Raw genomic sequence first — 27183 nt, 5'->3', positions numbered from 1 at the left:
CTCTCAGGTTCTGACATGTTTTTCATAATTAAACTCTCCTAAAACACATATTGGACGGACAAATGGTACTCAGCGGGTCTGTCAATTCCAAATATCTGCTCTTTTCTCTCTTGAAAGGCTGGGGTAATAAACCATTGTGAAAGCTCCCTTTGGAAATTCATTTGAGTGATTCCCTGTAGGTACCAAGAGTGTAAGAAATTACAACAATAAAGGAGCGAAATTGGCAGAATCGAAGCAATAAAACCGATTTTCGTGCAGATTACGACTTTCTGATTACAGAAAAGTTGGGTTTGACATTTCTTTTTCCAACAGCCTGATGATTTAAAATGAGCTGACAACTGGAGGTGCTTCAAATGACATCTTGACACATCCACATGACTAACCAGCCCGTGAGCCAGGCAAAGATTAGCAGAAGTACTGTGTGCTGGTGCACTGCAGGCAAAAAATAAACACAGGCAGACTGTGCAGAGGTGGAACTACAGTACATGTCAGAGTTATAAGGGACATTATTCAGGCAGCAAAAAACGGCAATTTGCACATGTCCTTTGCAGGCATATAATTAGCATTTTTAGCAACAAAAGTGGTGACATATAAGTCGACACACGATGACCCCAGGGCTGCCAGAGGGAAACTTAGCAAACGGAGAATCAACCTTGTTCCATTACAAAACAGTTACAATGCCATAGGGAAAAGAACAAATAATTTTCTGTGTTTCTATACCATGACTATTGTAAGACATACTGATGGGCATTAAGACAAATGTGGTACATTACCATATGGTGTAATAGCATTATGTAAATCTACATCACGATAGAAACAGTAGAATAATTGTATCATAATGCTCCTGATCGCGTCTCCCTTCGGAGAAATCCCATAATACCTTAATGGAGATGAGGTACTAAGTATTTAGCGTGGAGTGCACTTCACTGAGACTGTAGGACAATTTTGATGTGGAATGAGTGTGATCCCACACAATACTTGAAATCAATCTCACTTTGTTAAGTGCATTTGAACAATGCATTAACATATGACTCTCTGCCCCACCAATAGTGGAGCGTTTCACAGAAGAAGCAGGCTACAAAGAAATGTTTAAAAAGTAGGACTGCAGTTTAATTATTATTTTCAGTTTTTCACTATCAATCAATTGAAAGCATCTCAATACCACGAAGGCGACATAATCAAATTGTTACTTTTGTCCGACTAAAACACCAAACAAAATCAGCTCACAAATAAAAAGCTTGAACAAATGAATGTCAATTATTTTAGAAAAAAAAATAACTTTTTCGATTAATCAATTATCAAAGTAGTTGAAGATTACTTTTTGGTCATTGGCTAACTGATAACTCCATCAAATGTGTGGGCGCTAGTTAAAAGTAGGATAATAATGAAATGATATTTGGGCACACAACATATATTATATCTCCGTTCAAACAAGAACCCAACAAATCTCGTTAAAGTAACCTAAAATTCGGTTTGCACCTAAACGAGAGGCCAAGGTGTAAAAAAAGAGCGAAGAGGAAATCTTCAGAAATGCGGGAAAGACTTAGCCTGTAAATCCAGACCTGCTGCTGGCAAATTTAGATTTGCTCAGCCTGTTGGTCAGGACACCAACACTAACTTTGTCGGAAAATTCGGAGTTGCCAATCAAATCATACTATCTGATATGGGCGGGCCAGAGCCCTATGTATGGGACTCTGGGGCGAGGGTAACCGGATGACGACAGTGCTGGGCATGCGTCGTCAAAGCCGTGACAGTAAACAACAGAGATGGCTGCGGATACGTTGTTTGAGTTTGAGATGGCTTTGGCTTCGACACTTAACGATTTGGAAGACGGCACTCAAATCTTTTATTAGTAAGATAGAGGAATGCTCAGTTTTGCCGTACAACCACAGCAAAACCCAGACGACAAAGCTATTTGAATATTTGTGGTAATTAAGGAAACTCAACAGCCATTACAAAATGGCTGCCATTCTTTACGTTACACAGTAAAAGATCAGATAAAAATGTTTACAGCACTGATTTTTCTTCTTGGCAGTTTAAACTCATGCCAAAGGGAAGCTGGAAGAGCACAGAGGGGCATTGGCTTAATGGGCACAAAGATGAATTTATCAAGAACACCACATTTATTTTTCTCACCTTCATCTTGGCAAAGGGTCTGTCATAGCTGCCGACGTACAGCAGGCCCACAGTCTGTGGGAGCAGCCTACAAACACAAAAAGACCATGGTTAACACCTTTCACACACCCTCAGCGCTGGATTCTCAACATGAGACTGAGTGGTAACCGGGCAAGGAAATATCACTACACCGCTTCCATTTTCCTGCTGGTAACAGAATAGCTGAGATTACACCTCCCCAAACTTGTCTTTCTCTCTGTGTTCAGCTAGATGTTTTTTTTAACTTACTGAGAAAACCACAGTACAGGATTGCTCGGAGTCCAAGGTTGTAATAACTATGGGGAACTATAAAGAACACAGGGTCAGCGGTGTTACACAACACAGAATTTCATGTGAGCTCTCAGTAAGTTCTACTGAGGGCTGTGCACAGACATTTTGGTAGGCAGGGGCTCAAGCAAGTGCCTGACTCTACTATATCATTACTTCTACTATATAACACAATATTGGGGTTTGTATGTACAGTAGCCTTGTTTGTGCCTCTTTTTGTATCCTGAAAATGTTTAAGTATGTTAAGTATTTGTGTATTATCCCAGAGATCACACCCAACAGATGTCTAAATCACACCCACACACTACTCCTTAGCTCCCCTCCACCTACAAAAAAAAACTAACTATGTCATTAAATGCGCCACCAACTGAGTTCCGGGTTACATTTTTTTTTGGGAAATATAAATAAGTATGGATATGGTGCTAAACTGACAACTAAACAACAGTGTGGCCATGCACCACATTTAGAAATTTCAATCGGAGCGTCTTCCAATCCAGCCCCCTCCTGTGTAATGATAGCGGGCACAAACAGGAAGGAAGCAGCAGTAGCCATTAAGGGGGCCAAATAGCCATGCAGTGAAAGACACAGCCATGTGCAAAGACCTTACAAAACAATGTCTATTATTTAGCGTCATTGGGTCTATTAATACATCCCACTTGGGATTATTATAGATTTATATGGTACGTTTCACAATTGTGATGTGTTCATTTATTTCACAACAATAAGGAAGTATAAGATCACATAGGCATTACTAACGTGTGTAAACCGTACGTGTCTTATGTGATATATTGTCTTGTGTTTTTTTGTCCGCTTTTTTTGTAAAAAAGAAATAGAGAAAGTAAGTGAATAGATCTCTCATGCATGTATTTTGCCCCTGAGGGGATTACGTTACATTTGTTGAGCTTACCTTTATAATACAGTTACAGACAATGCTACCTTTCCTGCTTTGTTGGTTTACTCACCACCACTTTGATTTTAAGTGACACTTTAGATTTAATTCACTACTAACAAAGTGTGTTTCATTAAGTAACTTGGTGCTAAAGTAATAAGTTTTTGACTTCGTAATTACTTTGTCTACTACCTTCACTTGAGTGGTAGCTGCAAGGTGATTAAGAAGAAATTATTAATTAAAATTATTTATTTAATGTAGCCCCGCACTAAACACAAATGAAGACAGTGGAAGGTACCTTTGCTTAAGTAAACTTTTTTTTAGCATTGCAAGCGGTTGCACCAGGTTTGTTTTTGTTCCACCTACAGTCTTAGTGGTTACACGAGCAAATGTCTTTACTTGCTTAATTTTCCTCACTGTGCAAACGTTATTTAAAGCAAAAATATCTACCATAATTTCATTTTCTTACAGTAAGAACGAGAAAAAAATTTAACTGAGCCTTTACGGTTATAAAACCGTGACATTTAAAGCATGGTGTAAAGCAAAATCAGTTATTCCCTGCAAGGCCTGCATCCGTACCTGTACCCAACATATTTTGTGTGAAATACCACTCTTCTGACAAACTCACAAACAAGAAATGTGTACTGGTCATGACAATGTAAAAAAAAAACTATAAAATATAAATGAGGTTTCACCCGAGGCAATTGAACAGATGAGAAAACAAGTGAAATCAGCAGAGTGCCTTTAGAACACTCTCACTCTTAATAGTCCTGCTGTATTCAGTCACGCAACATCAATTTTCTCGAGTTGGGATTTGGTGGAGAAATGACAGACCTTGACAGCACAACACATTGCTAAATATAGGCTCTGGCATGTATTTTTTTTTTCTTCAAACAATCAAGATGCTGTCAAATGTCAATGTGGCCTTTGAACAGCATGCAATCAGACCTGTTATTACCTAACAGCTTGAACAATATGCCAAGTGATTTATAAATCCATAAAAGCAAAAAGCATTTGAAACAGATAAGGTCAAAGACAAGAATAGGAACTACTGAAATGGCAAAGGTGCTGTGTGTTAATTGAAAACTTTTTAAAAAACTTTTAGGACTTGGGCTGGATCAAACTGTAAAATTTGACAAATATGTACTGTATAATTTTTTACATGCTACACGATTAGCGGATGAGGCTGGTTAATTGTGTCAACAACTTCCATGGAAGAACCAAATTATGAGTTGATTAAGAGGAATCACCGTATAGCCTATTTTTGGAAAAGTACACTTCAAATTTGGTGAGAAAAGCTATTAAAAACACATAAATGAGCCACATTTATCTTAGAGCTACATGTTCTTGCATTACCAATGTAGTTAATTTTGAGTCAATACCACAATTACCGTCTTGATGATGTTAATACATTTAGTATTACATATTTTTTTATATAGAAGCTTAAGATTACTAAATTACTAATGACTATTTCTGTTCTGGGGGATCACTACTGTATGTGGCTCTCCTTACCCACAGAAAACTAAATAAATCATGAATGTGATGATTTTACACGCAATTTGCATTTTTTAAAGAAGGATTAGTCATAGTCCTGAATCATCTAGAGCATGTTATTGAGTTTAATGGTAATGTTATTGTGTCACTGTTTGTGTTTTGTCAGATTTATTGGAACATGCGTTTTTGTTTAAAGCGTTCCCTTTTTAGGAATGGGGACAAACTAGCTTAATTTCTAAATGCTGTGGAAGATGGCATTGTTCTATGCTATATAAAAATATACATTGAATAAATGAACAAATACATATTTAGAGGTGGACTAATGCATTGTTAGTTTTAGTCTTTAAATGGATATGTTGACAACAAGAAAACTATTATGTTACCAATGTTATCCTTTGAATATGCAGACTAGGAGTAACACCTTATATGTTGCAAATGAATAATAATAAAAATGTATAATACTTAAGACTGAAAACCCAGGCAATAACATTCAAATGTATGCTAACGATGCCGTTGTGTTTACACAAGGCAGAAATACTCATGAAGTTTCACTAATTTTAACAACAGCTATGACTCAAAGCTGGGTCAAAGATTCATGTCTCCAACTAAACGCAAATAAAACGGTCTGCATGATGTTCACTAAACAGCCAACCAGCCTTCAGCAGTCTGGCGTTTACCTGGACGGTGTAGAGCTTTTTTATTGTCTTGTGTTATTTGTGCCTTTGTGATTTATATTCTATGTGTAACTTGTATTTATCTGCCTGCCCAGGGACAACATATGTAAATTAGCACTTTTGCAAAAATCTGGCATTTTTACAGCTGTAATTGTTACAGCTGTTCATTAATATGCATTGTCCGTAACAAATAAATAAATAAAACATTGAAGGCAGCCATTTGACCAGGGAACCAACCACAACACATCTTTGTTACCATACAGATATTTCATGGGGGGGGTTCAGGATCCAAACAAATGCTCCATGTTTGTTTAGCAGAATCTTTTATGTTTGAGCCGACGGTTGAAACATTGCAGGCAGAGCAGCTCTCTTGAAATCTCCAGCTCTGTGAATGACTTTCTAACCCAAATCCTTCCACTTCAGCTTCTGAATATGTCCGTTTCCAATTCCTTGGAATTTTTCATCTTGCGATCGACACTGCAGTAAACTTCCTTACACCATGCAAGATCTGCATAATGGTTTGAATCTTTTCCCTCAAAACCGCCCACGTCGACGTCATGGCCAAAATAAAAAATAAAACAAAAAGACTGTACTTCACTTTGTTGCTTTTACATCGACCATCACAAGTGAGAATACCTGTCTGGGTCGTCTCTAGACCATGGATGCATTTCACTCAATATGGATCGAGATGCTGTAATGACACTTGAGTCAACAGTGTGGAAAGACCGGTAATGGGAAACCTGGACTCTGGCCTCTTAAGAGGTACAACTATCCTTTTCTGGGTCTTTCACTCCTAGGCACCTAATGAAAGATGACATATCCCGTAGTCATCACCTCTGTAGGCAGAATACTGGCTCAAATTATCCTTAATTCAAACAATCTATACAATACTTGAGTCTGTTAAGTTCCACACTTGGGAGTGGGCTCTGGCATGCTTTCTAGAATTGCTTCATCTTTCAATTTTTTTTTCAGCTCTTCCTGCTGTAAGACAATAATCACTGTCTGCCTCTGTGCTTGCTTTGAGAGAAGGCAATACAACTGGACAAGGCTGCATGCCTCATTGGTACACAAAGACGTGCTCAAGGATTGATTTGTGTGGGACGATGAATACACAGTTGTTACCTTCTTACATGTCTGTCAATCTCTCCCTCCCTACCTCACTCCCTCCCTCCATCTCAGACTGTAACTATGGAGAGCTTTGAAAAAAACCTACAGCAAGACTGAGCAAGGTCTTATGAGGGCCCGCTCTTCTGCCAGCAAAAATCCATCTTTCGGGGAGCGCACATTTCAGAACATTCTCAAACGGCAACAGTATTTGTCTGTGCTCTCTCCCACACACAGGCAGGAGACAAGAAGCAGACTATCTTGCCTGCTGGACTTGGATTTGGAGTAGAATGCGAATGACTGTGCCCTGCAGAGCTGCTCTCAGTCTGTTGTTGGTAAATGGTGGCAGGCTCACGGCTACAAAGCTGGAACAGTCAATAAGGTCGACTGGCTCTCAAAGGTAAAAGGCAGCACGACCATTAAAAGCTTGCTGATATGAGGCCTGTTTGGCTGCACTCAGACAATACTCACGGGTGGAGAAGAAGAGAAAAGCCCACAGAGCAAAGAGATTGTGCATTGTATAAGCTGCTTAGAGAGATTGTACTAAAGCACAGTGTGTTGCTTCAGGGCTAAATGTGAATGTCAGCACTCAGCATGCTATCACGCTCACAATTACGATTGTTACATGATGATGTTTAGAAGGTATAATGTGCACCTTGTTTGATATTTAGTTTAGTGTGTTGCCTTCCTAACATTTGCTAATTAGTACTACACAAAATAACACCTTAGGCTGATGGGAATGACTTCAGTATTGGGTCATTAATCAGAGCCTCTTCCATGGCAATCCTTATCGTGGTTGTTGGAAAAACTTCACTCATACCATAAAATGCGAACTGACTGGTGGCGCTAAAGAAAGTGTCAAAAAAATCAAAAAAGCCAAGTCGGTTTGCTCATCCTCTGGGGACCAGGAATGTCTGTTTAAGATGGCATTGTAGTCCATACAATAGTTGATCATTTAGTCTGTACCCCATTGACACAATGAAAGATGACATATCACGTAGTCAGTCAGTCATACAAGTATTGTATAGAATGTACCAGACACACACTGCCATCCCGGTTCCTGCTTGGCTAAAAAAACTTTGGATTTTTTCAGTGCTGTTTGAAAGTGGGTTTACTTCCAATAAATCCAGTCTAAAAACTGCTGAATCAGTGTTCATATCAGAAATACATACATACTCAAAAGATGTAATGAACTGCAGTAATCAATCAAATTGTCTAGAATTGATTTTCTCTGCAGAGTTCAAATGATTACCAGAATGAGGATTAGGATGCGCTTCAGTGCGTACTGAATAATCTATGTTGCAGAGAATAATAAACCTTTCTTTGCACATTTAGCCGCATACAGAAAATAGGACGTTTCTGAGATTGGAGACTGAAATGGATCAAGGCGAAAGCGGTGAAAGGAATGACATTTTTGCACACTGAAGCAACATTACTCTAAGTGGAATTGAACCCCATAGCAAAAAAAAAACGTAAATGAGAGAAAAAGATTGGCATAGAAAAGAAAAGATTAATGTCAAAGTAATTCAATGGTTTTTCTTTGATTTAGAGCATGCACGAGACAATGACACATACACACAGCAACTGAACAACACGTGTGTGGATGTCTCTTGAGTAATCCGGTTTATTAGAAAATGATAGGTGCCATTAGACTCGTCAGGCAGAGTGTTTCCCTGGCAACAGCGACTTACCCTTCTCCTCCGACTTTGGTGATCTTGAGGCGAAAGTCCACAGAGTTCAGATTGGGGGGCTTCCACTTGAGGATTTCATCACACCTTCCGGCCTTGTATCTCTGCAGACAGATCCAAATGACCCAAATTATAAAAATGGAAGTTTGGAGGTTATAGTACTTATTAACGCTGCTTGAATCGAACTGAGATAACACTGTGGCTCCATGTCTAGTAGTTCAGTTTTGTCACCCCATAATGGATTTGTAATTTGTGAGCTGAGCAGAAATTTCAGTCACAACATAGTCACAGTTAATGAAGCTGAAGACTCTTATGCAAATAAGGCTCCATAATGATACACTGCTGGGATCGGACCATTTAGAGCAGCAAGCCGAGGAGTTAATGAAAAAAATGTACGGGACATTTGAAATGAACTGATCATAAAGAAAATTGCATGGTTGGAGTACAATAATAGATATGTACATACAATACAGGCTGACATTGTAAGTGTTTCAATGTACAACAAATATGACAAATGTCCACACATGTATTCCTCTGTCACACTCACTTTGATTATATTATGTGTGGTTAACATTTAGGAGGACCTAAAACAAGTGCACTAAAACATGTCAAAATATTAAGGCATGATTGGTGGAGGCGGGAACAGATGATCAGACTCTGTCACTGTCAAGTTGCCTGGTAACAGAAGTCTTCTCCAAGGAAATTTGGAAAAGAAGACAGGATTCCTCAGGAAAACCTGCACTGTCACATTGGAACATGACCAGATGAGGGGTTCCAGGCTCCACCTACGCATGCGCTTATAGTGAGACATTAAAAAGAATTTGAAATCATCATAAGCACAGAGAAACATGACACATCTTGTAAAAAATGTATCCAACTCCTCCGTAAAACACAAGGCCTGATGCCTGGGTTTGGCATGATGTTGGACCTGCTGAATAGCATAATAAACCAAGCAGCCATGATAGCAGAGTGCCATTAAGGGCGCACTCACACTAGGGCCGCTGTTCCGTGCCCGAGCTCATTTGCATACTGAAGTCTAGAACGTTTGGCTAGTTTGACCACGCCATCCATATTCCAGCACAGAACAGCCCCTTGGCCACGACACACTTGGGAGAGGTGTGCCAGAGAGAACAGCACAGATGATGAGATAATGAGATAACACGCGCACACGCACGGATACGCAACCTGAGCTGGATGACGTAGCCCATGCGCGAGCCTTCTTCCCCACAACAATTGTAAAAAAATGGCGGCAAGAGGTTCACGATTGGGTTCCGGTGCGATCGCAAAGTGGAGAGTTTGCTAGAAATTTGGGCCGGCGACAGTTTTCAGTCGCAGCCATGGTCGCAGCTGGATAAGAACCACAAAAATTGGGAGGGGGGAAATCTTCCTGCAGCACGGAACAGGCAAACTTGCCTAGTGTGAGTGCGCCCTAAGGATTGGTGCTGGGCTTTGTACGCTTGAAACCAAATGGCTTGTACACGTGTAACGTGTTGACTGACCCTGTCGAGAGGCACACGTGTGTGCACCTGTTCAGAAGGACCCCACTTGAGGCTGGGGGAAGAAGCCTGCAATTATATCCTCCTACAGGCAGCATCATAAGGCCTTCATCATTTTCTCCAAGTACTCTTTTGCCTATAATAGTGCCTATAGTCTTGACACAATATGTGTACAAGTGGGGATAATTGTCAACACGTTTGGACAATCTGTCCTTCAAAGAACAGGAGTACACTGAGTTTGAGAAAAAAGTTCAAACCACTCCAAACCTGGCCAATGGTTTCTTGAAGTGACCATAATTGCCAGTTTTGTTGGTATCCGAGAGTCACAACAATTGTCTGAAGAAGCCCCTGGCAATCTCCGATGTCGAGATGGGGGATTTCAGATAGTGTCCAACAAGCACCTAGTTTGAAATGCAATCAGTCCGTGCAGGTGTGGAGAAGGTTTTGTAGCATATCTGACCTTGACGTTTGAGTATAGGGTTCAAGGTATGTTGCAGTTCCTTTCAGAATAAATTCCAAAACCAAAAGGGAGAAATTCATTCTAAATATTTATTTGGTTTTATAATGGCGCCCACTAGTTTTGCATTAATTTGACAGCATAACAATCAGGTATCTGTTAGTGCAGAATGGATATACAGCCAATCAAATGTTGCGTGCCTCAGAATCGTCAGCTTTCTGTCATAGGCAGCGGAGAAGACAACTCTGAGTCAGACAGTGGCGTGCTACACCGCAACGCAACAGCCAACAACCCACAATAACAGCATATTGTATGTCCCTGACAGGTAAATTACAAACATATTTGTTTACTAAGTTGGCCACGATGCATCACCGACAATTCCAGCTTCTGTCAATCAACCATAAACATGCCACTCAAGAGAGACGAGACGCAAAAATAAGTATTTTCGGCTGATGTGATTTAATTTGGACTTTGATATGATGCAATATTATTATGACTGACTAAATTCTATACTGAAAGAAAAGTTTAGAAATTATAACTTAAATTGGTTAAATTGAGGGTTTATTGCCATAGTCATTTTAGGTGTAAAGTAAAAGGGAACTTGACTGTGTAGTGTCCTTCGGCTTTGTCCACAGTGGAGCTCTTTATGTGGGAGGCGGCGTTCATGTGCCTTTGAAACCAGTTTGTTCCACAAAGGCTATTCACCACAGTTAGCTAGAGAGCCGGAAAAGAAGGCATGTCCCTTTTTTTCTGAAAACGTGGGTGTGGAAAGGAAGATTCTTCAATGCAGTTCGTTCTGCAATGCTGCACAGGCATCAAAATAACCTCTTTTGAAATGAATTGTTCCACTTCATGTAGCTATTATGCAAAAGGAAATATAGCTACATTCATCTAGTGATTAAGTCCTCCAAAATGGTTGAACAAATTACTTCATAATTGAGTAGGAAAAATGATGCAGACCGCTGAGGAGCTTATACACATATTTAGAGGCAAAAATGTTGGCCTGGTTTATGTGTGTCTTCACTGTGCTAAAACAAAAACAACACACTAGTAGTAATTGTATAGTAAACCATGGATAATCCACTGCCCTGAGGATCTGTTGTGGTTTGCTCATAACCCTGCATCCTGAAATGTGGATGCTACATTTTCAACCACTGTGAAATTTGTTTTAAATGAATCCAAGGCAGCGGAACCATAGCAACCACCCCTGTGACAACTCAATCCGACCACAGATTAAATAAAAAAGCAAAATTCAAATGAATTCCAAAACCACAATAGTGCCACCAGTTGCACTCACGCTGTTCTTGTCAACAAGTGACTGCACGTACACAAGTGCTTCATTATAAAAGGTGCAAAACAGACCTTCAAACCAGGCCATGCATTCAGGAACACATCTCACAAAATTCATTTTCATGTAATGATGATGTACCTTTGCATATAAATTGCCTGCTGTTTCAAGTTAGAAATGCAGAGGCAGCGAGGAGGAAAAACCTAGGGAGATGCATGTTTGAAAGCAAAATGCTGGTTGTACGGCTTCTTCACATTTTAAAAAGGTGGAAAAATTACTGTAATTAGTGGAAAATGAGTCTATTACTTAAACTGCTTTAGGAAATGGTCTCCTTTTTTTGGTAAGGTGGAAGTTACCCCACACAAAATAATTATTCTGCCTCTAACTTGAATATTATACATGCACTATAATGTATATTTGAGTCATTATAGAATACAACTATGTGAATAAACACTATGTAAATATGCATGCAGAGGCTTCTGTGATCACCAGCTGTATGGGGGAGCAAGCGCTGTTCTGCTGACTTAGCACGTTTTTCTATTTCTACTTCTGCTAAACCTTTTTGGTGATAAAGATAAACTCAAAGTAGTTCAAGAAAACTGCCACCTAAGACTTTAAAACTTCCACAAGAAACTGCACTTTAAAAAAAGCCTGGTTTGAAGACAGAAAATACACCTACAATGCTTACCCAAGCAGGAAGAGCACATTAAAGCTTGTCAAAAAACCTAGAAACTCATGAGAAGACACAACTTGGTTGACTAGACAGGTTTTTAAGACAATCCGACTGTTAGGATGGATGCTATTGTAATTGAACTAAGATTGGCTTCAGTTAAACATTATTTCTTTGATGGCACTGTGAGGAACAAACCGATGCCCGATGTCAAAATGAGGATACAAATAACCTGTGGGAGAGGAAGACCTACTGAGAGTCTAAAGAGAGAGCAGCAAACAATGTGACAAGCTATTGAGCGGCTTTAGATGAGAGATTTGTTACCCTTTTAACGTCCACAAATAGCCAGGTTGTATTTGACGGGGTACAATCCATATTTCCCCAGGAAGAAATGGGGCCTTTTCCTTTTCACTTTGCCTAAAGGTCTGAGGCGTAAAACATTGTAGAAAACACTGAACTAGAAACATAAAATATAATGTTTAGTTTTTTTAACACTTGCAAAACATACTGTAATGTAGCTGAAAGTAGCAGTAGATACAATTTGCTTTGGAGTTTTGAATTATTTATTATTCATAAATAATCACGTTTTCTCCTTCACATCAAAAGGCTGATTGTCAAAACATGTCACAATCAAAGAATTAGGGAACGTGCCATCCACAATAGACAGAGAGAAAAAAAAATCATAGAAAGTGTAATCCTTGTCAAGAAAAATAAAGTTTACTTGGGTAAATGTTTCAATATAAGTATTTTGACCTAATGTTTAGGTGTGCTGGAGATTGCAGAATGGAGAGGTCCAATAAATCCAATAAAGTTACAGCTCAGACACTCTGGCCCGTTTGTTTGAGGGCAACATTGACCGTGTGTGTGTTTGTGTGTATTTTATTGGGTAGGGTAGGGGTGGGAGATGTTGGTGCATGTGCTTGAAAGGTCATTCTTCGAATAAACAAGGTTTAAGAATACAGGGATGGGGGAAGGTTGAAAATAAAATTTTGTGTTAAAAAGGTTGGCTACAGTAACCCATGATAAGACCTCCTAAACTCGCATATCTGTCTCGGCTCATAATCGACAATGCGATTTAACAGCTTAAACTTCACATGGTCCCAAATGTAAATGAATCACACCTTCTGCACTGATCTGTATTTTTCTGACTGGAGTAGAAATTATTCAATATAAAAAAAAAACAAAAAAAAAAACAGGGTAGGCAGAAAAAAACATTTTCTTTGTATTCTTTCTACAGAGTTCACCATCTGGAGTACACCTGCATAAACTGCCATATGTGGCAAAGGTTTGGTTATAAATTCAGAAATCTTTCTGATGTTCTCCAAACAAAGAAAACATATTCCAAGGGCGCCATGTGTTGTGTGAGATAACACCAGCAGTGACTGCGGGCTGCTGAAGTGGCTACCTTTGTGTGCATACTAATGACCCTTCACAGCAGCAAGACCCTGCTGAGATTAACCCTGAGATCACTCTAATCCCATTCACACAAGAAGAGATTAATACTGCCCTGGTTTGCGGTAGCGGCTGACGAAATCAATGACTTTGGGAAACAATCGCAATGTGAGGCAGTGTTATAAGCCTGCCTTTAAACAATAAGGGTTGGTACTAGCAACCCTATTGCTCAAAGGCAGGCTAATGTTGTAAAAATAACAGCTCTGCACTTGTTGTCAACTGCTGTGAATGAAAAATGTGTTCATAAACTGAAATCTGATCAAATATTTAGTGTGAGGCTGAAATTGACCAAACATCAGACATCTTGTACTGAAGCAAATGCTTGTGTTCAGTTTGGAGTACGGGGAAAATTTCATACTATACCCTTATGCCCTATTAATAAAAAGTTACACTGGGACCGTTAAGTACATTTTGTGTATTTTGACCTTTAAACTGCATTAAAATGATGAAAGATCAATATTTTTTCACAATTTTTTTTTCCATTTTTTTCATGAAGGGGTTGTTATTCAATCTATGTCATGATTTAATTCATCACAATTAAAAATTAACCCTTTAGATGCCAGTTTTGATCATATACCACCAACCGCTTTATTGAAAAATACACTAAAATTCAATATTCGATTTTTTTTTTTTAACTTTGATTATTATTAGTATCACCGGCTCACCCATCTGAATACTAGGTGAGAAAATTGAATTTGGGGCATTATTACTTTTTGTATAATGTCAGATTGAATAAAAAAGTTACACTGGGACCGTTAAGTACATTTTGTGTATTTTGACCTTTAAATTGCATTAAATTTATGAAAGATCAATATTTTTTCACAATTTTTTTCTTCATATTTTTCATGAAGGGGTTGTTGTTCAATCTATGTCATGATTTAATTAATCACAATTAAAAATTAATTGGGTAAAATGAAAGAGAATAGTAAAATGTACCCATTTTATCACCTCTTTTATCATCAAAATATGAGTTTTTATGATGAAAACCACTCACTAAAACTACAAAATAACAGCTTTTTTTTTTTTTTTTGTGTGTGAGTGTGTGTCTATGTGTCTGTGTGTGTGTGTGTGCAGGTGTAAGTGCATGTGTGTGTGTGAAAGTGTGCTTGTGTGTGTGTATGAGAGGAGAGAAATTACAAGGGGTACAGATTTACAGCCCTAATATCGTATGACACATGCAAACACACACACCCCCACACACACACACACACACACACACACACACAATCTTGTTTTGTCATGGACATGCAGACATCAGTCCATACTATCCATATCAGAACACCTTTGACATTTTTCTTTAGATTTTTTGTCACATTGGCCAGTAATCCTGAAGTTTGACAGAAAATATGAAAATTTCAAATTTTTCCTTGTTTGTGTCATTTGGCATGTTTGTTCCTCGGTTTGAGACCATATGAAATGAATAAATCAACTAGAAATGGGTTAAAACCTAAAATGTGATGCCTGACCTTCAAAATTAATGCAAAACATTATATAATTTCTGATTTTATCTTGGCATGGCCAAGGAATCAAAAATACTGGTTTTATGGCTTTTTATGAGTTTACGAAATGGCATCTTTTTACACAAGGATTTCAGTGTATGTGATTTGAGTTCACACAGACTGACTCCTGGAAAATATTTTTTCACTTCAACCATTCTGACTAAAAGAGGTGTTCACTAACTACACATCAAAACCATTTTATTGTATTTTTTTATTTTTGTTATTGGTTTGCAGCCATGAATTATAAAAGGATGCCAATTTGTTGTAAAGGGTCACCATAGAGGTCAGTGGGGGGGGGGGGGGGGGGGGGCTAAAATGGGGCATTTTTTTTATTGACCTTATTTTTACATAAGTTTATCAAGTTTACTACAGAGAAATGGCAAATTACAGTCAAAATAATTTTTCACTTTAATTTTAAGGTGGGGGTCAAAAAATGTCGTTATAATGGAAGTCAATGGTACAAATCGTGTAGCTAACGGTCCCAGTGTAACAAAAACATCTCACACAGTCAAAATGAAGTAGATATGGATGAAACTCAGAATATCCAAACTTCATTGTAAAACACACCTCCTTACCAAATTTTATGGCTAGGGGACAATCACAGCCAAAATTATCTCAAAAATGCAACCCCAGATACACAAATCTCCACCAATAGGGCATAAGGGTTAATGATGAATTCCAAATGGATTCCAATACCTAAAAACTCAAGGTATCTGTAGAAACTGAGTACAGATTTGACAGCAGTGCTTTCTTTATCGCAGGATGCGTGTCTCCATCTTATACAGAAATGCAAGCAGCACTACACTAAAACCAAGAATGTCAACTGCATTGAGATGCAGGAAGAAAAGTCACAGCGCTCACTAGGATTTTAACACTGGGGGCAATGAAAGTCTGTATAAAAACTAGTGGTGGGCCGATAACGGCGTTAACGTGCTGCGTTAACGCCAGACTCTTATCGGCGATAAAAAAAATATCGCCGTTAATCTCTTGTTCCTCTTATTTTAGCGCGGATGTATACCTGGCCGAATTGCACTGTAGTGCACGAGTCAGAACGAGTCCGACTTCGCACCTGTGTAGCCTACCACATCAAACGTAACGTGCTGACATGGATGCAGCTAGGAAGCCGCCGGGTTTGCTTCAGGGAAAATGTATTTTTAAGAAGCTTCCCAATGGAAACCTCGACAAGACCAAGGTTGTTTGCACCTTGTGCAATGCGGAATTGGTTTACTGTAGGAGTTCTAACAGTCTGTGCTCTCGGAAGCGGCCGGGGCATGCGTGTGTGCAATGGGAGAGCTTTGTGTGGAGAGAAAAAAAAGAGGCAAGGGAAATCGCCAAAGCCAATGCATAGCCTCGACTCATTAAAGGTTGAAAATCACTGAATTACACAACATGTTAAGCCATAGGCTAGCCTATGCCTAGGCTAGCCTATGGCTTAAGGCTATGGAAATCATTATGGAAACAATATTTTTTTTTATCAGTGATAGCTCAGCTGATCTCGTTGCTATAGAGACCACGTCCGTCCGCTTTGTTTGACAACTGACAGAGCTGCCAAGTCTCACCCTTTTGGCCGTGAGACACACTCATATCAACCAGCTCACACTCTCACACGCTAGCCTACAACTCAAATTTCTCACGTGGAGAAGTTAATCCCCAAAATAACGATTGTTTTGCGGGACTTTTATTTTGACAGTCTTATATTGAAAAGCTAACGGACATGAGTTCCGTGACATCCTCTTTCTGCACGCAAGTTAACTTGATGCATTAGGTGTGCACCAGCCCCTGGTCTGATGCGCCACCTGGCTTGAGAAACACGTTCTCAAAGATTTACTTTGAGTCATTATTTAGGGAGCACACACATATTATGATTGAATTCAAATGAGCCATTTTAATCTAGATTAATCTAGATTAATTCCAAAATTAATCTAGATTAAAAAAAAAAATCTATGCCCACCTCTAATAAAAACACACAGCATTCCAGTCTTGACTGAAAAATTGTCAGATATTGCCAATACTTGATAACACCACCAGATACTTTAGTTCCTAAATACTTATTTTTTTATATATTGAATATAATATAATTAGGGCTGTCAAATTAACGCGTTAATTTCGATTAATTAATCACAGAAAAATTTACGCGATTAAAAAAAATTAACGCAGATTAATCGCACTTCTATATTGCCCTTTGACCCGGTGCAAAAGAGGTGAGGCGATAGCGGAGCTGCACCTGTAGCTTGCTGACACGGCCCGCACGGGATTAAAGAGTAAAGAAAGAAGCATAGAGAGGGACGTTTTATGGGAAGCTCCGGGCAAATAAGCATGAAGGTAGGAATACGTCTTATGTTATTCTCCGCAGTGTCTGTGCATTATTGATTTAGTGTGTGCCTAATTAACAATAGGTTCAAAACAGTAGCCTATCTCTCAATCTTCCTCTGTGTCTCACTTTTGTTTGCTAGCTGCGATCGTCTCCTTCAAACGGACACCCGCCCCCTCTCACTCTTCCAAGCATATGCCTGTCTTTTTTCCTCCTTTGTGTGTGTGTGTGTGTGTGTGTGTGTATGTGTGTGTGTGTGTGTGTGTGCGTGCGTCAATATTTTTGGCTATGAGAAGGACGGTGAATGAGTCGGCATAGGCTATGCGCACCGCACCTGTGGCAGTGCAGCGCTGTCTGTTGTGGGAGATAGACAGTCATTTAGCCTGCTTGTTTTTTTGTGTTTTTTTCGGCGCTAGTAGTTCCTAAATTTATTTAATGTAGTAACCTGGCTGAGAGGAGGAGACAGAAGTTACAAGAGAGAGAGAGAGAGAGAGAGAGAGAGAGAGACGAACGGTAGCCTATACAGTTGTTTATAAACAGGCATAAAAGTGTCATATAAGTGTGCGATTAATTTAGATTAATTAATCACAGAGCCTGTAATTAATTTGATTAATTTTTTTAATCGCTTGACAGCCCTAAATATAATATATAATTTCTTACTGAAGGGTAGAAAAAAAACATTGGAACTTCATACCTCGAAAGGGGAATGTGCATCCACAAGGAAAACATGTAGCTTTCACTCTATGGGAGGTAGTATTAACAACTACCCCACAACCCCACATGATAGCTCCCACTGCTCAGCATCCTCCACAAATAATGGCTTATAAACATAGGGTGGCATACGAAAGAGATTCCAAACAAGGTGTCAATCAATGATCCACTGACACAAGCTAAAGGTCAAAAAAGCTAATGCATTTTAAAAAGTGCATGCATTCAATATACCACTCTTTTTATATGCAAAGTGAATGGAAAAAACCTTGGATGGTTTTCAGACTAGAATGCACAGCTCATCAATGGTGATTTTGTTTGCGTGTGCTGCAGATACGATACGATAGGCTTCACAAATATATTGCAAAATCACCACATGTAATTATTTTCTTTTCAAATCTTTTGAATAATCTTCAGCCAAACAGCATCAGTGCCGCCCATCTCCCCACTTGTCTCTTGCCAATGCCTTTAAATCTTCCCAGTAAATATTTAATATCCTCTGGCAAAATACTAGTATTTCAGTGCTGTTTACTATTTGTGCTGTAGAACTGCTATTTTGGTGTAGGTATTCATATCACACCATCTCCTTCAACATTAGGTTAGGCTTCCTACTATTACTGAATGTGTGGGTGAACAAGGAGAAGTCTAAAGACTTTCTATTGTTTTCCATTATGACGACATGTGGACCAAATCTAAACATTGCCACAAGGGACTCTCACAATTAAAAAATTAAGAGAAGAGGACGCTATGGAGGGCAACGACAAAGTAACAGTCATTAGCACATACTATTTTCACACACACCTACAAACAGCAGGCGCAAGACATTTGGATTACACACGTTCTGGTGTTAGTGGTGTGTGTCTGTCACCCTGTCATCACCGGGATGTGGATGTTCTACCAGTCTCTGCTACTCTGTTCTGAGTAAAGTGCATATAGACTCATGTGAATAAATCCTATCTAGTGTATGTTATTACTGTTAAAATACTACAAACAAATCCTGTCTATTTGGTTTGTCTATAATTCTCAAAGCCTCTGGAAACCTGGTTTAAAATAGCACAATTTAATATATGATAACAAACTTGGGGGCCTAATATAATTTTACAAAAAAAAAGATACATATTATAAAACTTAGTTCAAAAACTGCTTATTTTCTAGAAGACCGTTTGACAGGACTGTGTGTGGGCATGGTCAAACAGTCTCCATGGCAACAGTCATTGTTTGTATAGATTGTTCGGGCAGAGAACTGCTGTGATTGTTTCAAAATACCTATGTTGTCATAAGAACTAGAGCACAGCCGGCCTCATCTTAACTGAATTTCTGTAAAGTTTATCAAACTTGAATGGCAGTCTTTAATTTGGATGATACAGATATGCCTAACTCTTTTCAGATAATTACTATCATGCAACTAACTCAAATGACATAATAAGAGGGATTTTGTGGATTTGGATTACAGGGGCATAAAACCAACCCCCCCGGTTAAATTGTATAATGTGCTGTAATACAACATTAAAGCCAGACACCGTTGGATCTTTGGTAAGTTCACATCAGATGGCTGACTATTGGCATCATTATTTAGTCACATTAGACTTGCCAGCTTTTCCTACCCGACCCATTTGTTTGAGTGTTTGTGCAGACATGAACCCAGCTGCTGACCAATCAAGTTTGAAGAGATTTTCCTTCTGTCATATTCATGAAACTGCTGAACCAATGTTGAACTAATCACAGATCGCCAAATCCAACTTAGCAAAGACAGAAGCTTTAATGGGACACAATGAAAATCTGTCTATGGTGGTCATTTTGAAAAGCGAACCGTATATCGTAGACAAGGCTGTTGAAAGAAACTTCCATTCATTTCAGAAAGGCGTGAATTATGTACAGAGGTGGTGAGAAAAGAAACGTGCCAACCAAATGAAAGATGACCTGTCGCTGTGATCCGTCTTTTATTAACAGAGCATTTCCACATTCTATTCCTGCTTGTTGGACAGCAATTATTTCAAAATTGCAAAGAGCACCTGGCAAAACAAATCACACAACAGTGTATCCATGACTGGAATATGGATGATGTTGTTTCAGTTTCCGAAGCATGGTTCAATAAATGCCACACGCATCCTAACATCCAGGGGTCCACAGCAGTGATTTCAACAGCCTTTTCAGGCAACATCGCTACCAATGAGGTTACAGAGGACCAGAAGACCCTAAATGAATAGCTGGCTGCACTCAGAGCTGTGACCTCTATGCCCTAAATCCAAAACCATCTGGTTTTCAGGATTGTGTGTCATTTCTAAATTCAATACAATCTCATAAAAATATTCTGTAAAGCATCTCTGACATAATTAGCAACTGAAAAGGAGCCACATTTTGACACCCTTTTTTGACAAAATGAATTGCATACATTGCAATACAATATTCCCCAACAGATTTACAAATGAGAAATCAGCTTTAGACTATATATATGACCAAATCTTATTAGAATCCCCCCTTCTCTGGGAGATAGATACGGTGCACTCAATAACTTTTTCATAAACAATAAAGAAAATCGCTTATATATTAATAACAGAAATGGGGAAGGAGTTGCAAGCACCTGCAAAAAATATGATATTTATGTTTCAATATTGATCATGACAGTGAGGCACTGACTAACCAGCCTCACGGAGAGGTCGGTTTAGATATTCACACCATCACATGTTGTGGTGGAGAGAGAGTGCAGCTGTGTAAACATTCCACCTGCAAATTTCATTGCCAGCTCCCCTGAGAACAGTTGCTGCCTGATGGCCGTAACCACAGTTATTATTGTATGATAGCAACTAAACAAATCAGAGGGATGAGCAAAAACCTAAAATGAAAAACAACAAGAGGGAATATGTTTGGTTTTTGATTGAATCAGAATATACTATTATTTTGCTTTAAAATCTGAACAAATTCAAATCCAACCGTCGCCATCAAAAATGTATAAGGAACTTGTGTTGTGTTGAGGTCATGTGTAATCCCTTCCCTATACATTTCTATTTCACTTTATTGATCCAAGGAAAGCTGAGAGAGCCATATCTCTTTACCTTCATGTATTGATCGTAACTGAGCTGCCAATCTACATAATCAATATGAAATCAATACATTACATGCAGCTATGCTCAGAGAAGCGCAGCATCCATATGTTACTCCTTTGAATGTAATTCTTACATGATTGCAATTCAACCTGCTATTTCTCCCCATAAAAATTGGTTACGTAAAATCTATGCTTTTTTTTTTTTATCTTGGTTTTCATCATTGATGACTGGGGAAAAACTAAGCAAAGGAGAAAACATCAGCAGTGACTTTCAAATCACCATATCAAATAAACAATCCCTGCTTAGCTATCTGTAAATCAGGAGACATGTTGCACTTATGCCACAATCACCAAAAAAGGTGTCATTATATCCGTGTGTTAACATCTGTGATTAGGCACTTGATTACCCTGTTGATTATTTACCATTGGCTTACCAGATGTTCAACATATCCCAGAAATAAGAAAAGAGCAGCTCTGGGTTGGATGAATCATCATCCTCCTTATTATTTTAGAATTGCTTGCAGATTTAATTAAAAATACAACCTTCTTATGACCTCTATTAGTATACTCGCATACATCTATTAAAGAGAGGAGTCAATGGAAATGAGATACTCAATAAAATACCGGTTTCCTTAACAGGCGGAGGATGCTGATACATTCTTTAAGCAGCATTAGACTCAGTATGCACTATAGCTACCTGAAGGTTTATGTAATATACAGTCCCCTCCATAAGTATCGGAACGGTGAGGCCAATTCCTTTATTTTTGCTGTAGACTGGAAACATTTGGGGTTGACACCAAAATATAAATATGAGACAATAGATCAACATTTCAGCTTTCATTTCCAGGTATTCACATCTGGATCTGACACACAACTGAGAAGATATCATTATTTGTAAAGGAACACCACATTTTTAGGTGAGCAAAAGTATTGGAACAGATAGACTTAAAATAAATTAAAGTGAATAAGACTTAATATTTTGTTGCAAAGCATTCGCTTACAATAACTGCACCAAGCCTGTGACCCATTGACATCACAACTTTCCTTTTTGATCCTTTTCCAGGCTTTCACCGCAGCCTCATTCAGTTGCTGTTTGTGTACTCTCTTCAGTCTCCTCTTTAGCAGGTAAAATGCTTGCTCTATAGGGTTTAAGTCTGGAGATTGATTTGACCAGTCTAAAACCTTCCATTTCTTGACCCTGATTAACTCCTTTGTTGTTTTTGCCGTATGTTTTGGGTCATTATCTTGCTGTATTATGAAGGATCTTCCAATCAGTTTGGCTGCATCTTTCTTTAAATTGGCAGACAAAATGTTTGTGTAAACTTCTGAGTTCATTTAGCTGTTGCCATCATGTGTTACATCATCAATGAAGATGAGCCCATCCGAGAAGAAGCCATGCAAGCCCAAGCCATGACATTGCCTCCACCGTGTTTCACAGATGAGCTTGTATGCTTGGGGTCATGAGCAGATCCTTTCTTTCTCCAAACTTTAGCATTTTCATCACTTTGGTAAAGGTTTATCTTGACAACAACACAGTAACACATGATGGCAGCAGCAAAATTAACTCAGAAGTCTACAGAAACATTCTGTCTGCCAATTTAAAGAAAGGTGCAACCAAACTGTTTGGAAGATCCTTCATCACGCAGCAAGGTAATGACCCCAAAAAACTGTAAAAACAACAAAGGAGTTCATCAGGGGCAAGAAATGGAAAGTTTTAGACAGGCCAAGTCAATCTCCAGACTTAAACCCTATAGAGCAGGGGTTTTCAAAGTGTGAGAGAGTGAGCCCCCCCTCAGAGAACAAATTTCAGCTGAGCCCCCCCCAAAAAAAGTTCTAAATCCCTGTGTGTTTTGAAAGATATTTTAATTATTTTACAAATGTAAACATTTTTTTTAAAACATTCTAAACATTTTTGTGCGTTTTTGAACAAGTTTTTTAATACATTTGAACATCTTTATCTAAGTATGTTTTTGTTTTGTTTTTTTATAATACATTTGAACATCTTAATCCAGTGTTTTAATCCTGCTTCCGTTAAGCATGGACTGAGTGTGCAAATGTCAATGTCATTCACACACCCAGTGTTTTTTCGTTAGTGGCTCCTATGTCCTGCTGGGGGAAAATAGTAGCCAGCAGAGAACCAGACCCTCCTAAGGGGGCCCCCCCGGGAGATTTTTTTCACCTTTTTAAAGTGAAATGCATGAATCTGGTGCACTTTGAGAGGAAAATTAAGAGGCTTAATATGAGGAATTTTGTGTGAACAAATAATTTGGAGACACTGGGTCGGACGAATTAGAAGCTATTGAAGAAAGACACATGGATTTTCCATAAAAATATGAATTTAAAATAAAAAAATGTATGCAGGGTCCTCTGGGTTGGGCTTGGTGCTATTTCTCTGTAATATAGTGAATGCATTTAAATGCAGTGAGAGGAACGAAGCAGAAGAACTCTTGTCCAGCTATGCAGTGATGTTAATATAAAAAACACAAACTCAAAGTTTTTTTTTTCTCACATATTCATCTGTGCCCCCCCTGCCATAACCCCCCCACAGTTTGAAAACCACTGCTATAGAGCATGCATTTTACCTGCTAAAGAGGAGACCGAAGGGAGTAACCCCACAAAACAAACAGCAACTGCGGTAAAGGCCTGGAAAAGCGTCACAAAAGAAGAATGCAAAAGTTTTGTTATGTCAATGGGTCACAGGCTTGATGCAGTTATTGCAGGCGAAGGATTTGGAACAAAATATTAAGTCTTATTCACTTTAATTTACTTTAAGTCTATCTGTTACAATACTTTTGCTCACCTAAAAATGTGGTGTTCCTTTACAAAAAATTCTATCTTCTCAGTTGTGTATCAGATCAAGATGTAAATACCTGGAAATGAAAGCTTAAATGTTGATCTATTGTCTCATATTCATATTTTGGTGTCAAACCCAAATGTTTCCAGTCTACAGCAAAAATAAAGGAATTGGCCTCACTGTTCCGGGACTGTATCTCAAAATACCTGGCTGTCGCATCCCCGCATTAACGTTGTGTGACAAGATGCTTCATATGTCACACAACAGAATAAGGGCTCTAGAGACCATCCCAGGAGAATAACAGAGGAACGGTATAACTGCCACAGATAAACATTGATTGAGTGTTTAATCTATGGCCTTTTCCGTCATAACACCAAATGCCTTGTGTGTAGGTTTTCCCTCTGACAGAGAGGTCAGTGTTTGTGTGAAAACATGTAGGAGAGAGTAGTTTCCTTCACACTACCAGGGGGCACAACTGATGCACAGAGCTGTAGTGACAAGCTGTCCTGATTCATATGCAGGAGCTCAGCGAAAAAGGGGAAAAAGTTGTGCTTGACAATCAACCTGAGGCAACAAGAGGCTTGGGCTTTTAGAAATGACAGACTGTCAAACACTGATAGAGGCTTACCCCGCATGGCTGGAAGATAAGCCCGTCGACTTCGTGGCTGACCTGGGACGTGAAGCTGCCTTCCAGGAGCTGAAGAATAGAAAGACAGGAAGAAAATAAGGACAAACAGTTTCAGTCAAGCAACAATGATGAATGTATGAGATTTTTTTTTTCAAACAATTAAAACCAATGAATGAAAGAATAACAAAAAGGAAAACTATGAATTAAAAGAATTTTCAATGTAATACACACACAAGACCTGTTCGAAAGAGGGATGGGAAGAAGCCTTGGCTTGTCAAATCCTACCCCCATTCCTCACCATAAACAAGTGCAAAATCCAACAAAACTGACTAAACAGATATTAAATAAAGCTCTTAAAAAAAAGCCCAGAAAAATATAACAAAAGCCATTAACACCGGTGAGAGTTACATCCTCCTTCTTCATTTCTGTATTTTAAGAAAATAAGTAAAAAACATTGATTTTGTAAAAGTCAATACAGCTATAGAGCCCGTCAACATTAGTGCCTTAAACTAGGAAAGGCATTAGGTTTCTTGAAGGCTTACACTCTTACAAATCCTGCAGAGTTACAAGCCTAAAGTCACCTTGTTATCGTCCATCTCGCCCTGAAACTGAGCACCACTTTGTTGTATTGACAAATCATGACTGGGAGAATCGATATCTTTAACTTGACAGGCCAGGCTGAGTACAAGAATAGCAACACATCATCAAGGTCTCCATGACTGGAAAGAGTGGATTTTGGCCTCTTCCATCAACACTTTAGCACCACAGCTGTTGCTAAAGAAACCTGCGGCACCACAGCCCACAAGTGGAGCGGCCCAGGAGATGAGGCAGAAGTACATTTTCTGCTTCATAAAACTCATCCACAGCCATGGCAACTGCAGCGAGGATATTAGAAGCCCTAAAATACATTTCGAACACACTGTCTGCGGACATGTTATGTTATGTGACCTCTTGTACTTGCTTTTGTATGACGAGAAATGGAAGCATACAAAATACAACAGTGTGAAAATTAACACAGAACATCAACAAAAATATATAGCATATTCAGTGAGGCTGAATGGTAGAACTATGTGAGCCCGGAATGAGTATCAAGGTTGAATTCCAAACAGTTTCAGAGCAGAGAAGCAAATTAGTACAATGTGAAGTATTCTCTGCAGTCATATATGGATGTGAAGAATCTGAGGCTTTTGATCGACAAGGACGAGACAATGTGAAGAGGAGAGCCTGGGGTTCAGCGAGATTTGAAAAGGCATGGAACAAAAATGCAAGGACTTCAAATCATCAGCATGGTAATTCAACAAAAAAATTAAACGCTGCATAAAATCTAATATGATGCGTTTTCTTTGAGATGAATCTATGAGCAATGTGTATTTTCCATAGTGCGGTGGCATGAAGAGAAACCTGCTGCTGCTTGGAAAAGTGGGGATATCAATTAAAAAACGTATCATACACTTTGAAAAGAGTTCGACTGTAATGCAATACCAAACGCCAAATCTTATATATGACTGCGTATAAGTACCAAGAGAAGAATCCGTCTGCTTTTGAAAAGGGAAGACGATGGTAGCAGATTCAACACAAAAACTGTTGATCATCCATTGCTAATAAGCTGCAATAACTAATACTTATATATGAATAATAAAAAGGAATGACTATGAGCAATGGGAAAGGTGTTATTCTTAGTGAAGAACCCAAAGAGACATATCACCCAGCTCTGCAGTTCCTCTCATCTCTAGTGTTTTAATTTTTTTCATTATAGAAATGTCTGCACAAGAAAAATAGTGAATTATCTTTGACGTACTTTTGAAAAATTTGCATAAAATGAGAAGTTAGAGTCACAGGCAGTCATAGGAACTTCATCATTAATTTGTGATGTTATGTCAGAGGAGGAGGTTGTTTTATGCAATCTTCTGTGTGAATGTGAGTATCAGCTGATCTTTTGCTAAGCATAAATATGTTTAGGCGGGCAGGAAATGGCCTTGATCAATAAAGAGCTAATGCATTAGGACACTGCAGTGGATATCAGGTATCATTCAAGCTTACCCTAGAGCAGAGCGCAATGCATTTTAGCCATAAAAGCAGGTATTGAAAGGTAAAACAAAAACAACTATATTGTGCTCAGAGTGGCCTTTTAAAACATAGTGTGAGTCCTCTCCTGTCTGAACGGAGACAATAAAAGGAAGTGATTACATTTTTATTGAAAAATGCCTGCTTTCTCAATTCCCCGGCACCAACATTGTGAGTGGCTGTTGACAAGGAGATAGCAAGTGTTCAGAAGGAATGTGGACCGTCAACAGTCAACAGAGCCAAGACACATTTACTATGCAGGAGATGACAGATTGTGATTGTCTGTTCTGGTCCTGCTTGGATACAAATCAAATTATAACCTCAATCATACAACTACTAAAAAAAAGGGTGTGACATAACATGACTGTGTTCTTAATGAAAGGCTGGTGAACCATCTCACAAACAGCAGCACGGCAGGCTTGTAATAGAGAATCTCCCCTGTGAGCTATGCGCCTTTGAACCGTGTATTTTGTCCAGCATTA

General features: G+C 38.9%; 1 protein-coding gene across 1 annotated transcript in view; it reads right to left on the bottom strand.

The window, feature by feature from the left end:
• The window catches only part of rngtt (RNA guanylyltransferase and 5'-phosphatase), an 87491-nt gene that overhangs the window by 7212 nt on the left and 53096 nt on the right, over nucleotides 1-27183 (bottom strand). The window contains exons 12-14 of the mRNA XM_080048379.1: nucleotides 24638-24706; nucleotides 8295-8395; nucleotides 2137-2203 (exon numbers count right to left, since the gene is read on the bottom strand). Of these exons, the coding sequence (XP_079904505.1) occupies nucleotides 2137-2203; nucleotides 8295-8395; nucleotides 24638-24706 (237 nt within the window). The remainder of the gene's footprint in view (nucleotides 1-2136; nucleotides 2204-8294; nucleotides 8396-24637; nucleotides 24707-27183) is intronic.

This window comes from Ammodytes marinus, assembly GCF_949987685.1.
Source record: "Ammodytes marinus genome assembly, chromosome: 19".
Taxonomy (NCBI): domain Eukaryota; kingdom Metazoa; phylum Chordata; class Actinopteri; order Uranoscopiformes; family Ammodytidae; genus Ammodytes; species Ammodytes marinus.
This window is presented reverse-complemented; position numbering and strand designations above follow the sequence as displayed.